This window comes from Oncorhynchus clarkii, chromosome 13 (assembly GCF_045791955.1).
Source record: "Oncorhynchus clarkii lewisi isolate Uvic-CL-2024 chromosome 13, UVic_Ocla_1.0, whole genome shotgun sequence".
Classification (NCBI taxonomy): domain Eukaryota; kingdom Metazoa; phylum Chordata; class Actinopteri; order Salmoniformes; family Salmonidae; genus Oncorhynchus; species Oncorhynchus clarkii.
In genome coordinates, this window is record NC_092159.1 from 175,486 (window position 1) to 189,975 (window position 14,490).

The following is a 14,490-nucleotide window of genomic DNA, read 5'->3' on the forward strand; positions in this document are numbered from 1 at the left end:
ATGTAACTCTATGGCAGCACCCAAGGGGCTTGAATTTTCGAGCTCTACCCTTGGACTTGGCGGTGACGTTGTGTCCCCATGAGTGACAGAACACTGAGCCAATTACAGCGCAATGCTCCTATGTCTTTTGCTGGCTCTCCCCACCACCACAGGAAGCACTGAGCTAGTCTGAAACACCTGCATGTTGGAGCTGCCTTACTCTAGAAAACAGAGACCATGTTTGTATGCGGCTTTATTAACTCAATTATATATATTTTACATTGTTTGCAAACTGATATGTGACACGTATTAATGCCAAAATAACATGTGAAACAGACAAGCCCCCACCCACAAAAAAAAAAACATATGGGGCTCAAAACAGGGACCTGCCCTGAATGATGGGGCGTCACTGGCGATCCCCATTCTGTCACAGACCCCATAATGGCTACATAATAGATACACAGATGTCACACCTTTCCTTCTCTATTGGGCAAGACAGACAAGATATGATCTTTCCTCTTAAATAGGAACTTGTTTCCCATAATGAAAACATTAACAATAATTGCCAATTGAGGCCCTAAAGGAGAATTGAAGTCATTTGTTTATTTTATTAGCTAGTATGAACCATTTTGGAGTGAAATTACATTCGTTTTTTTTTTTATAGGGAAGACAACCCTCTCTGGGGAAGACTTTGTAGGTGTGACTTCCGGAAAATGTTCCGGTGAAACGCAGCGTTTTACTTCCGGTCGTTCCTGTCACATGAAGCTAGTTCTCTGCTGGTAGACATGCACTGATTAAAAACACACACAAAAAAACTATGACTTCGTCTGTTAACGGAAGAGTATTGGATGAAGATATGGACAATCAAATTGTACAGGTTGGTTAGAATAACCAGTGTAACGTTAGTAAAACTAGCTGGTTTACTGTTAGCTGTCTACCGGTCTTAGCTTGTTAGCTATCTACTCTGGCGCTGTCTTGTCAGCGAACTCAATGTCTGATTTTATTTCATTTTTATCGGTTGTCAAATGGAAATAAAGGCATTGCGTGAGTATGATATTTGGGTGAAAGTGTGCTGTTGATAGCCGGTAACTAGCTATTCGGCTTAATCAGGCTGGTAATACGCAATTCATGTTCAATGTATAAGTTAGTTACAGTCTGAAACGACACATGAAAATGTTCCTTAATAGAGATCTGATCTGGTAGGTATATTACATGACTAAAAGTATGTGGATACCTGCTCGTCGATGGGCATTATTATGGAGTTGGTCCCCCTTTGCTATAACAGCCTCCACTCTTCTGGGAAGGCTTTCCACTAGATGTAGGAACATTGCTGCTATAACAGCCTCCACTCTTCTGTGAAGGCTTTCCGCTAGATGTTGGGACATAGCTGCTGGGACTTTCTTCCATTCAGGTCGGGCAATGATGTTGGGCTATTAAGGCCTTGCTCTCAGTCGGCGTTCCAATTCCAAAGGTGCGTTGGGGTTGAGGTCAGGGCTTTTCTAAGTTCTTCTACAGCGATATCGACAAACCGTTTCTGTTTGGACCTCGCTTTGTTCACGGAGGAACATTGTCATGTTGAAACAGGAGAGGACCTTCCCCAAACTGTTGCCACAAAGTTGGATGCACAGAATCGTCTAGAATGTCATAGTATGCTGTGTAAATGCCTTGACATTTAAAAAGGGATTAAATTAGACTTTTACAACCATCTTTTCAAAATGAAAGAAATGGAACATTATCCAAATTTAAGATCTATAGCACCTTTGTCAGCTTTTACAGCTGTGAATCATTTTTACTTTCTTCAAACTCTTAGGGCACCACATCCATAGTCAGTAAATCTGGTTGGGGATCATCGATGGACAGCGAAATTCAAACCTTGTCTCAGGTGTAAAAAAAAAAATAATAATAATAATTGAGCAAATTTGTCAGGACTGAGACTACTCAGGAACACTCAACATGTTTTGGAAAGCCGTTCTTGCAGAATAAAAAAAAACAAACATTGGTTCGATTTTCAGAAGACTGAAGTGGGTTTTGCTCTAACTTTTTTACCTGGGCTTTGTTCATTTCTTTTGTTCCTGACAAACTTCCCAGGTGACAAGCATACCCATAACATGATGCTGCCGCCACCATTTTTATATTTAAGTGTAGACTTTCTATAGACGCTGTACCTTTTGGCTCTAAAAAAGTAAACAATAATAACAATAACTAAAAGTTGGGTGAACAAAACTTTCCTGTGGATGTTTTGTGAAAACTTTCGAGCCGCTGAAGGACAACCACAAAGACAACCTGTAGAGTTGTACATGCATTTTTATTCATCATTCTCTTCGCTTGAAAGGAACATTTACATGACATTGCATTAGTGTCAGGCTGTATGTACCAATGACTTGTGTATTACAGCCTGATTTAATCAAGACTAGCAGCTAGCCAACTGTCACACCACGGGCTAGCTAGACTTGTGTATTACAGCCTGATTTAATCAAGACTAGTAGCTAGCCAACTGTCACACCACGGGCTAGCTAGACTTGTCTATTACAGCCTGATTTAATCAAGACTAGTAGCTAGCCAACTGTCACACCACGGGCTAGCTAGACTTGTGTATTACAGCCTGATTTAATCAAGACTAGCAGCTAGCCAACTGTCACACCACGGGCTAGCTAGACTTGTGTATTACAGCCTGATTTAATCAAGACTAGTAGCTAGCCAACTGTCACACCACGGGCTAGCTAGACTTGTGTATTACAGCCTGATTTAATCAAGACTAGTAGCTAGCCAACTGTCACACCGCGGGCTTGCTAGACTTGTGAAGGTGGCCCAATATTAGCCCAAGAATGGACTGTTAAAGAAATATAAAGTGCCTTTGGAAAGTATTCAGCCCCCATGATTTTGGGGCGACAGGTGCCTAGTGGTTAGAGTGTAGAGGAGGTAGGTAGTCTAGTGGTTAGAGTGTAGAGGAGGTAGGTAGTCTAGTGGTTAGAGTGTAGAGGAGGTAGGTAGTCTAGTGGTTAGAGTGTAGAGGAGGCAGGTAGCCTAGTGGTTAGAGTGTAGAGGAGGTAGGTAGTCTAGTGGTTAGAGTGTAGAGGAGGTAGGTAGTCTAGTGGTTAGAGTGTAGAGGAGGTAGGTAGTCTAGTGGTTAGAGTGTAGAGGAGGCAGGTAGCCTAGTGGTTAGAGTGTAGAGGAAGTAGGTAGTCTAGTGGTTAGAGTGTAGAGGAGGTAGGTAGTCTAGTGGTTAGAGTGTAGAGGAGGCAGGTAGCCTAGTGGTTAGAGTGTAGAGGAGGTAGGTAGCCTAGTGGTTAGAGTGTAGAGGAGGCAGGTAGCCTAGTGGTTAGAGTGTAGAGGAGGCAGGTAGTCTAGTGGTTAGAGTGTAGAGGAGGTAGGTAGTCTAGTGGTTAGAGTGTAGAGGAGGCAGGTAGCCTAGTGGTTAGAGTGTAGAGGAGGTAGGTAGTCTAGTGGTTAGAGCGTTTGGCCAGTAACCGAAAGGTTGCTAGATCGAATCCCCGAGCTGACAAGGTAGAAATCTGTTGTTCTGCCCCTGAACAAGGCAGTTAACCCACTGTTCCTAGGCTGTCATTGTAAATAAGAATTTGTTCTTTAACTGACTTGCCTAGTTAAATAAAGGTAAAATAATAAATAAAAACATGACGTTTAGATTGAGTACTTGACTGCCAGAGCCAGTCTACCTCTGAATATAACATAAGATCCTATCCTATCCTATTTAACCTTTATTTAACTAGGCAAGACAGTTAAGAACAAATGATTATTGACAATGACGGCCTACACCGGCCGAACCCGGAAGACGTTGTGTCGCCGCCCTGTGGGACTCCCAATCACGGCCTACACCGGCCAAACCCGGAAGACGTTGTGTCGCCGCCCTGTGGGACTCCCAATCACGGCCTACACCGGCCAAACCCGGAAGACGTTGTGTCGCCGCCCTGTGGGACTCCCAATCACGGCCTACACCGGCCAAACCCGGAAGACGTTGTGTCGCCGCTCTGTGGGACTCCCAATCACGGCCTACACCGGCCAAACCCGGAAGACGTTGTGTCGCTGCCCTATGGGACTCCCAATGACGGCCTACACCGGCCGAACCCGGAAGACGCTGTGTCGCCGCCCTATGGGACTCCCAATCACGGCCGGATGTGATGCAGCCTGGATTCGAACCGGGGACGACAGATGCAGTGCCTTCGACCGCTGCGCCACTCGGGAGCCCTGATTCAGTGATTTCAGTTCTACATATCCTCAGAGGGTAGAGGGAACTCGTATCAGCGATTTTAAATTCTACATATCCTCAGAGGATAGAGGGAACCAGTCAAAACAGCTCATCAAGTCTGTCAGTGAATACTAGGTAGAACTGTAATTCTGTCTCTCATTCTGTCTCTCTCCCTCTCTGTCTCTCTCCCTCTCTCTCTGTCTCTCTCCCTCTCTCTCTGTCTCTCTCTTTCTTTTTTTTTTCTTCCCCAGGCTGTGTGTGTAGAGGATGGGATAGGGGTGGTGTCGGGGTCGATCGGGATGTCAGACTTCTCCGATGAGATCTTGTTAAGTATCCTGCGCTATGTCTCGACCTCTGACCTCGTGAATAACGTTTCCCGGACCTGCCGCAAGCTACACACTCTCTGCTATGACAAGACACTGCTGACCACGGTCACACTGTCTGAAGAATACACGGTAACACACACACACACACACACACACACACACGCTCTGCTATGACAAGACACTGCTGACCACGGTCACACTGTCTGAAGAATACACGGTAACACAAACACACACACACACACACACGCTCATACACACACACACACACACACTGCAACAAATAATTTTATCTTAATTCTCTGACTTCCCTCTTCAGGCAGATGACGGAGCTATTCGCCAGGTGCTGAAGCATCTATCCAATCACGTGCAGTCCCTCAGCCTTAGCGGCTGTTATTGGCTGTCGGGTTCTACCATCGACCGCCTGATTCGCTGTCGCTCCCTGTTGCGTCTGGACCTATCAGGTTGTCGCGTCACCTCCCTGCGTCTGTCCCGCCTCCTCTCATCCCTCCCCATCCTCCGATCTCTCGCTTTTGACGTATCGCCTGGCTTCGATTCCGCCCAGCTGAGTGGGGAGGCCCGTGATTCGCTGTCTCGGCTTTCGGCGCTGAGACAGACGGTCCTGACGCCCAGTTACGGGGTCGTTCCCTGCTGCTCCAGCCTCTTCAGTCTGCAGCTGCAGCTGGACATACCTGACGTCACCAGGTGGCACCTTTCAACTGAAACCTCTCTGGTTTGACTGTGTGTTTATAATGTGTGTGTTTATAGTGTGTGTGTTTATAGTGTGTGTGTTTATAGTGTGTGTGTGTTTATAATGTGTGTGTGTTTATAATGTGTGTGTGTTTATAATGTGTGTGTGTTTATAATGTGTGTGTTTATAGTGTGTGTGTGTGTTTATAATGTGTGTGTTTATAGTGTGTGTGTGTGTGTGTTTATAATGTGTGTATTTATAATGTGTGTGTGTGTGTGTGTGTGTGTGTAGGGAGGGTACCAGTATGTGTTGCCAGTTGATGATGGGTCAGAGCAGTGTTCCTCACTACCAACAGCTGGAGGAGTTTACTGCCTGTCTGGCACCTGGAGAGGTAAGGTCAGGGTGTTTATAATGTGTGTGTGTGTGTGTGTGTGTGTGTGTGTGTGTTTATAATGTGTGTGTGTGTGTTTATAATGTGTGTGTGTGTGTGTAGGTGAACCAGACTCTCCTCCTCCTCTACCTCGCTGTGTTCAGTGTTCGTGTTCCGGAGCGTCTCCGCTCCTTCCTGGTTTCAGTTCCTGGTCCAAACCCCGCCCACTGGCCTGCTGCGTCCTCATTGGCCCATAGCCTCGTTCAGCATGGCGACCTGGAAGCCCTGCAGTTGCCTCGCTCCTGGTTGGACGCCACGTCGCTAGGACGGGTCCTTCTTAGCAACGCTCCCAAGCACCTGAACTTCTCCCGTTGCCCCACGTTACGACAAACTGTCATCCAATCGCTGACTGGCACTGGAGTGAGAGACTCGACGCGATTGGTCAGCCTGAATCTTAGTGGTATAGGCCACACCTCCAATTATCCAGAGTGCAGTAGAGCGCGGGGAGAGGAGGAGCTTGTTGCCGAGGCGATGAGCCGGCTGGTTATTTGCTGTCCCAATCTGTCACACCTCAACCTGTTACACACACACTATCACCATGACAACGCACACACACCTGGGCTGGAGGCCAACACACACCTGTGTACCAGCCTGTCCAAACTCACACACCTCCGTTCTCTGGCGCTGCCCGCGTGCGCCCTGTCGGACGGGTCACACACACCGTCCCCTTCCCCCTCCCCCTCCTCTCTGCTGCTGGGACTGAGGAAGCCGTCCCGCGTGGGGCTCCAGACCTACAGGCCAGGCTCCGGGGACTCTCTCCCCAGGGAGGGCACCTCTGGGCTGGGTACCCTGCTTGCCGGCTGCCCCTGTCTGGAGGTTCTGGAGATAACAGGACCGGGCTTCATCTCCGCACTGCCGCGTCTTGAGCCCTGTGCCAGGGTGTGTGTGGATCAGAGGACGTGTGTGAACGCTCGCGGGGTGGGGGACACGCACGTTGCGGCTCTCCGGGGGTTCCGGGGGCTGCGGAGGCTGACGCTGGCGGGGCTGCCGGGGGTCCTGAAGGGGACTGGGCTGGTACAGGTGGCTGAGCACTGCCGGGACCTACAGGCATTATCTCTGGCCAACCTGGGGTCTTTAAAGACCTGGAACTACAGCGCCTCCCTGCTGGACACACTGAGGAACTGCACCCAGCTCACACAGCTACGGTGAGACTACATACACACTGAGGAACTGCACCCAGCTCACACAGCTACGGTGAGACTACATACACACTGAGGAACTGCACACAAGTATTACTATATTATAATATTATATTACTACAATATTATAATTTTCATTATTTATATATATATATATATATATACACATCAACAGGCCTTTCTGATCTTTACTAGCTACAAACTGTTCTATATATTATATACACAATATATACATTACATATACACATTATATACATTATATATACTATTATATACACATTATATACATTATATATACTATTATATACACATTATATACATTATATATACTATTATATACACATTATATACATTATATATACTATTATATACACATTATATACATTATATATACTATTATATACACATTATATACATTATATATACTATTATATACACATTATATACATTATATATACTATTATATACACACTATATTCATTATATATACTATTATATACATTATACACATTAAATACATTATACACATTATATATACATAGACATTATATACATTATATATACATTATACACATTATATATACTATTATATACATTATACACATTAAATACATTATACACTTTATATATACATAGACATTATATACATTATATACACATTATACACATTATATATATACTATTATATATATTTACATTATATATATTATACATTATATTTGCATTATATACTAATACATTATATATATTATACATTATATTTACATACATTATATATACTATTATGTACATTATATATACTATTATGTACATTATATATACTATTATGTACATTATATATACTATTATGTACATTATATATACTATTATACATGCATTATACACATTATATACATTATACACATTATATATTTACATTACATTTACATTATACATTATATACATAATACACATTATATATACTATTATACACTCATTATGCACATTATATACATTATACACATTATATATATACATTATATATTTACATTACATTTACATTATACATTATATACATTATATATACTATTATGTACATTATATATACTATTATACATTATATATCAACAGGCCTTTCTGTTCTTAATTAGCCACAAATTGCTATACACATTATACACATTAAAGAGGAGTGGGAGGCCCCGGTGCACAACTGAGCAAGAGGACAAGTACATTAGAGTGTCTCGTTTGAGAAACGTCCTCAACTGGCAGCTACATTAAATAGTACTCGCAAAACACCAGTCTCAACGTCAACAGTGAAGAGGCGACTCCGGGATGCTGGCCTTCTAGGCAGAGTTCCTCTGTCCAGTCTCAACGTCAACAGTGAAGAGGCGACTCCGGGATGCTGGCCTTCTTGCCCATCTTAATCTTTTATTTTTATTGGCCAGTCTGAGATAAGGCTTTGTCTTTGCAACTCTGCCTAGAAGGCCAGCATCCCGGAGTCGCCTCTTCACTGTTGACGTTGAGACTGGTGTTTTGCGAGTACTATTTAATGTAGCTGCCAGGTTTTAACAACTGCACTTAAAGAAACTTTTAAAGTTCTTGAAATTTTCCGGATGGACTGACCTTCATGTCTTAAAGTAATGATGGACTGTCGTTTCTCTTTGCTTATTTGCTTATTTGAGCTGTTCTTGCCATTTAATATGGACTTCTTCTGTATACCACCCCTACCTTGTCACAACACAACTGATTGGCTCAAACGCATTAAGAAGGAAATAAATTCCACGTGAACTTTTAACAAGGCGCACCTGTTAATTGAAATGCATTCCAGGTGACTACCTCATGAAGCTGGTTGAGAGAGTGCCAAGAGTGTGCAAAGCTGTCATCAAGGCAAAGTTATCAAGACAAAGAGTGGCTACTTTGAAGAATCTCAAATATAAAATATATTTTTGATTTGTTTTACACTTTATTGGTTACTACATGATTCCATATGTGTTATTTCATAGTTTTGATGTCTTCACTATTATTCTTCGATGAGAAAATAGTAAAAATAAAGAAAACCCTGGAATGAGTAGGTGTGTCAACTTTTGACTGGTACTGTATATAATGTGTGTGTGGGTAGGTTGGAGCAGCCCTACCTGGTGTGTAACGGTGCATTCTGGGAGGCGTTGTCATGTTGTTCTCGTCTCCGCCGCCTCTGTCTCATCTCGCGGAACGGAACCTTCCACCCCGCTGCCGTGGTTACCTTCATGGAGTGTTGCCGTGACGTCATGGTGTGTCACATGTTCTTGGGCGGAACTCTGGTGGCGTGTCGGACGCTACAGAAAACACTGCTAGACCGGTGAGTCTGTCTGTCTGGTGGTGAGTCTGTCTCTCTGTCTCTGTCTGTCTGACTGGTGGTGAGTCTGTCTCTCTGTCTGGTGGGTCTGTCTCTCTGACTGGTGAGTCTGTCTGACTGGTGAGTCTGTCTCTCTGTCTGGCCGGTGGGGAGTATGTCTCTCTGTCTTGTGAGTCTGTACTCTGTCTGGTGGGGAGTCTGTCTGTCTCTCTGTCTGGTGGGGAGTCTCTCTGTCTCTCTGTTTGACCGGTGAGTCGGTCTCTGTCTGTCTGACTGTCTGGTGGAGAGTCTGTCTCTCTGTCTGGGGAGTCTGTCTCTCTGTCTGGGGAGTCTGTCTCTCTGTCTGACTGGTGGTGAGTCTGTCTGTCTGACTGGGGAGTCTGTCTCTCTGTCTGACTGGTGGTGAGTCTGTCTGTCTAACTGGGGAGTCTGTTTCTCTGTCTGTCTGATCGGTGAGTCTGTCTCTCTGTCTGGCCGGTGGGGAGTCTGTCTCTCTGTCTGGCCGGTGGGGAGTCTGTCTCTCTGTCTGGCCGGTGGGGAGTCTGGCTCTCTGTCTGTTCGGTGGGGAGTCTGTCTCTCTGTCTGGCCGGTGGGGAGTCTGTCTGTCTGATCGGTGAATCTGTCTCTCTGTCTGGCCGGTGGGGAGTCTGGCTCTCTGTCTGGCCGGTGGGGAGTCTGTCTGTCTGTCTGATCGGTGAGTCTGTCTCTCTGTCTGGCCGGTGGAGAGTCTGTAAGTCTCTCGGTCTGTTCGGTGAGTCTGTCAGTCAAATTCTCTCAACAGAAAAGGATGACATCAATGGTAGGATAGTTCTATATACTGATAGTTCTATGTAATGATAGTTCTATATAATGATAGTTCTATACAATGATAGTTCTATACACTGATAGTTCTATATACTGATAGTTCTATATGAGGATAGTTCTATACAATAGTTCTATACACTGATAGTTCTATACACTGATAGTTCTATATACTGATAGTTCTATACAATGATAGTTCTATATGAGGATAGTTCTATGTAATGATTATATAATATTCGTTCTATATGAGGATAGTTCTATATAATAATAGTTCTATATTATGATTATATGAGGATAGTTCTATATGAGGATAGCTCTATATAATGATAGTTCATCATATGAGGGTGGTTCTATATGAGGGTAGTTCTATATGAGGGTAGTTCTATATGAGGGTAGTTCTATATGAGGGTAGTTCTATATGAGGGTAGTTCTATATGAGGGTAGTTTTATATGAGGGTAGTTTAAATGAGGGTAGTTTTATATGAGGGTAGTTCTATATGGGGGTAGTTCTATATGAGGGTAGTTCTATATGAGGGTAGTTCTATATGAGGGTAGTTCTATATGAGGGTAGTTCTATATAAGGATTATATAATGATAGTTCTATATGAGGGTAGTTCTATATGAGGGTAGTTCTATATGAGGATAGTTCTATATGAGGATAGTTCTATATACCGATAGTTCTATATAAGGATTATATAATGATAGTTCTATATGAGGATAGTTCTATATGAGGGTAGTTCTATATGAGGGTAGTTCTATATGAGGATAGTTCTATATGAGGATAGTTCTATGAGGATAGTTCTATATAATGATAATATAATGATAGTTCTATATGAGGATAGTTCTATATGAGGGTAGTTCTATATGAGGGTAGTTCTATATGAGGGTAGTTCTATATAAGGATTATATAATGATAGTTCTATATGAGGGTAGTTCTATATGAGGGTAGTTCTATATGAGGATAGTTCTATATGAGGATAGTTCTATATACCGATAGTTCTATATAAGGATTATATAATGATAGTTCTATATGAGGATAGTTCTATATGAGGGTAGTTCTATATGAGGATAGTTCTATATGAGGATAGTTCTATATGAGGATAGTTCTATATGAGGATAGTTCTATATACCGATAGTTCTATATAAGGATTATATAATGATAGTTCTATATGAGGATAGTTCTATATGAGGATAGTTCTATATGAGGATAGCTCTATATAATGATAGTTCATCATATGAGGATAGTTCTTTTTAATGATAGTTTTATATAATGATAGTTCTATATGAGGATAGTTCTATATGAGGATAGTTCTATGTAATGATTATATAATGATCGTTCTATATGAGGATAGTTCTATATGAGAATGATTATATAATGATAGTTCTATATAAGGATAGTTCTATATGAGGATAGTTCTATATGAGGATAGTTCTATATGAGGATAGTTCTATTTGAGGATAGTTCTATATGAGGGTAGTTCTATATGAGGGTAGTTCTATATGATGATAGTTCTATATGAGGATAGTTCTATATGAGGATAGTTCTATATGAGGATAGTTCTATATAATGATAATATAATGATAGTTCTATATGAGGATAGTTCTATATGATGATAATATAATGATAGTTCTATATGAGGATAGTTCTATATGAGGATAGTTCTATATGAGGATAGTTCTATATGAGGATAGTTCTCTATGAGGATAGTTCTCTATGAGGATAGTTTTATATAAGGATAGTTCTTTATAATGATAGTTCTATATAATGATAGTTCTATATAATGATAGTTCTATATGAGGATAGTTCTATATAATGATAGTTCTATATGGGGATAATGCTATATAATGATAGTTCTATATAATGATAATATAATGATAGTTCTATATAATTATAGTTATTTTTAATGATAGTTCTATATGAGGATAGTTCTATATGAGGATAGTTCTATATGAGGATAGTTCTATATAATTATAGTTCTATATGAGGATAGTTCTATATGAGGATAGTTCTATATGAGGATAGTTCTATATGAGGATAGTTCTATATGAGGATAGCTCTATATGAGGATAGTTCTATATGAGGATAGTTCTATATAATTATAGTTATATATGAGGATAGTTATATATGAGGATAGTTCTATATGAGGATAGTTATATATGAGGATAGTTCTATATAATTATAGTTCTATATGAGGATAGTTATATATGAGGATAGTTCTATATAATTATAGTTCTATATGAGGATAGTTCTATATGAGGGTAGTTCTATATGAGGATAGCTCTATATGAGGATAGTTCTATATGAGGATAGTTCTATATGAGGATAGTTCTATATGAGGATAGTTCTATATGAGGATAGTTCTATATGAGGATAGCTCTATATGAGGATAGTTCTATATGAGGATAGTTCTATATAATTATAGTTATATATGAGGATAGTTATATATGAGGATAGTTCTATATGAGGATAGTTATTTATGAGGATAGTTCTATATAATTATAGTTCTATATGAGGATAGTTATATATGAGGATAGTTCTATATAATTATAGTTCTATATGAGGATAGTTCTATATGAGGATAGTTCTATATGAGGATAGTTCTATATGAGGATAGTTATATATGAGGATAGTTCTATATAATTATAGTTCTATATGAGGATAGTTCTATACAATGATAGTTCTATACACTGATAGTTCTATATAATTATAGTTCTATATGAGGATAGTTCTATATGAGGATAGTTCTATATGAGGATAGTTCTATATAATTATAGTTCTATATGAGGATAGTTATATATGAGGATAGTTCTATATAATTATAGTTCTATATGAAGATAGTTCTATATAAGGATAGTTCTTTATAATGATAGTTCTATATGAGGGTAGTTCTATATGAGGGTAGTTCTATATGAGGGTAGTTCTATATGAGGATAGTTCTATATGAGGGTAGTTCTATATGAGGATAGTTCTATATGAGGGTAGTTCTATATGAGGATAGTTCTATATGAGGATAGTTCTATATGAGGGTAGTTCTATATGAGGATAGTTCTATGTGAGGATAGTTCTATATAATTATAGTTCTTTCTATATGAGGATAGTTCTATATGAGGATAGTTCTATATGAGGATAGTTCTATATAATTATAGTTCTATATGAGGATAGTTATATATATGAGGATAGTTCTATATAATTATAGTTCTTTATAATGATAGTTCTATATGAGGGTAGTTCTATATGAGGGTAGTTCTATATGAGGGTAGTTCTATATGAGGGTAGTTCTATATGAGGGTAGTTCTATATGAGGATAGTTCTATGTGAGGATAGTTCTATATAATTATAGTTCTATATAATTATAGTTCTATATGAGGGTAGTTCTATATGAGGGTATTTCTATATGATGATAGTTCTATATAAATATAGTTCTATATGAGGGTAGTTCTATTTGAGGGTAGTTCTATATGAGGGTAGTTCTATATGAGAGTAGTTCTATATGAGGGTAGTTCTATATGAGGGTAGTTATATAATGAAGTCCTCTCCTTCCTCTAGGTTCTCTGTGGAGCGTCCGGCCCTCAGTGTAGTCATCTACCCTCTGCTCCATGAAGACCTTCCATTGGTCATCAGAGACATGCCCCTCCCACTGCTCGATCAACTGACCCTCTTCCAAAGCCGCGTTGCCCAGGCCCCGCCCTCGTTACAATTGTGACACCAGAGAGCAAAGAGGCAACTAGCCAATCAGAGCCCCTCATCACCATGGTGATGCCAGAGAGTGAAGAAGCATCTAGCCAATCAGAGCACCTCATCACCGTGGTGATGCCAGAGAGTGAAGAAGCATCTAGCCAATCACAGCCCCTCAGACTAGAGGTCTTCACGAGTTCAAAAGGTTGGACCTGTCCCGAACTGGACCTGGGACTGTCCCACCCGAACCCGAAGTGCATCAATTATTGTATTTAATATAGAGACTGAGGACAACTAGACCCTTTTCATATTGACATGGTTGGATCCAGACCCGATCTGAGTCAGGAAAAAAGAAAAGTCATATTTTTTAAACTACTTTATTAATCGAAGCCGATGAAGTGTGAGAGGAGGGAGAGAGACGTGCCTCTAGCAGGGAGGGAGAGAGACGTGCCTCTAGCAGGGAGGGAGAGAGACGTGCCTCTAGCAGGGAGGGAGAGAGACGTGCCTCTAGCAGGGAGGGAGAGTGACGTGCCTCTAGCAGGGAGGGAGAGAGACGTGCCTCTAGCAGGGAGGGAGAGAGACGTGCCTCTAGCAGGGAGGGAGAGAGAGGTGCCTCTAGCAGGGAGGGAGAGAGAGGTGCCTCTAGCAGGGAGGGAGAGAGACGTGCCTCTAGCAGGGAGGGAGAGAGAGGTGCCTCTAGCAGGGAGGGAGAGAGACGTGCCTCTAGCAGGGAGGGAGAGAGACGTGCCTCTAGCAGGGAGGGAGAGAGACGTGCCTCTAGCAGGGAGGGAGAGAGACGTGCCTCTAGCAGGGAGGGAGAGAGACGTGCCTCTAGCAGGGAGGGAGAGAGACGTGCCTCTAGCAGGGAGGGAGAGAGACGTGCCTCTAGCAGGGAGGGAGAGAGACGTGCCTCTAGCAGGGAGGGAGAGAGAG

At 41.6% G+C, this 14,490-nt stretch overlaps 1 protein-coding gene across 1 annotated transcript; it reads left to right on the top strand.

Moving 5' to 3' along the window:
• The first annotated feature begins 731 nt into the window (after positions 1-731).
• LOC139423703 (F-box/LRR-repeat protein 18-like) lies at positions 732-14,028 on the top strand. The gene is made up of 7 exons (XM_071175313.1): positions 732-856; positions 4,435-4,638; positions 4,826-5,211; positions 5,489-5,588; positions 5,691-6,772; positions 8,865-9,083; positions 13,429-14,028. Exons 1-7 carry the CDS (start codon positions 797-799, stop codon positions 13,583-13,585), a joined length of 2,208 nt encoding a protein of 735 aa, XP_071031414.1. The 5' UTR covers positions 732-796; the 3' UTR covers positions 13,586-14,028.
• The last annotated feature ends 462 nt before the right edge of the window (positions 14,029-14,490 follow it).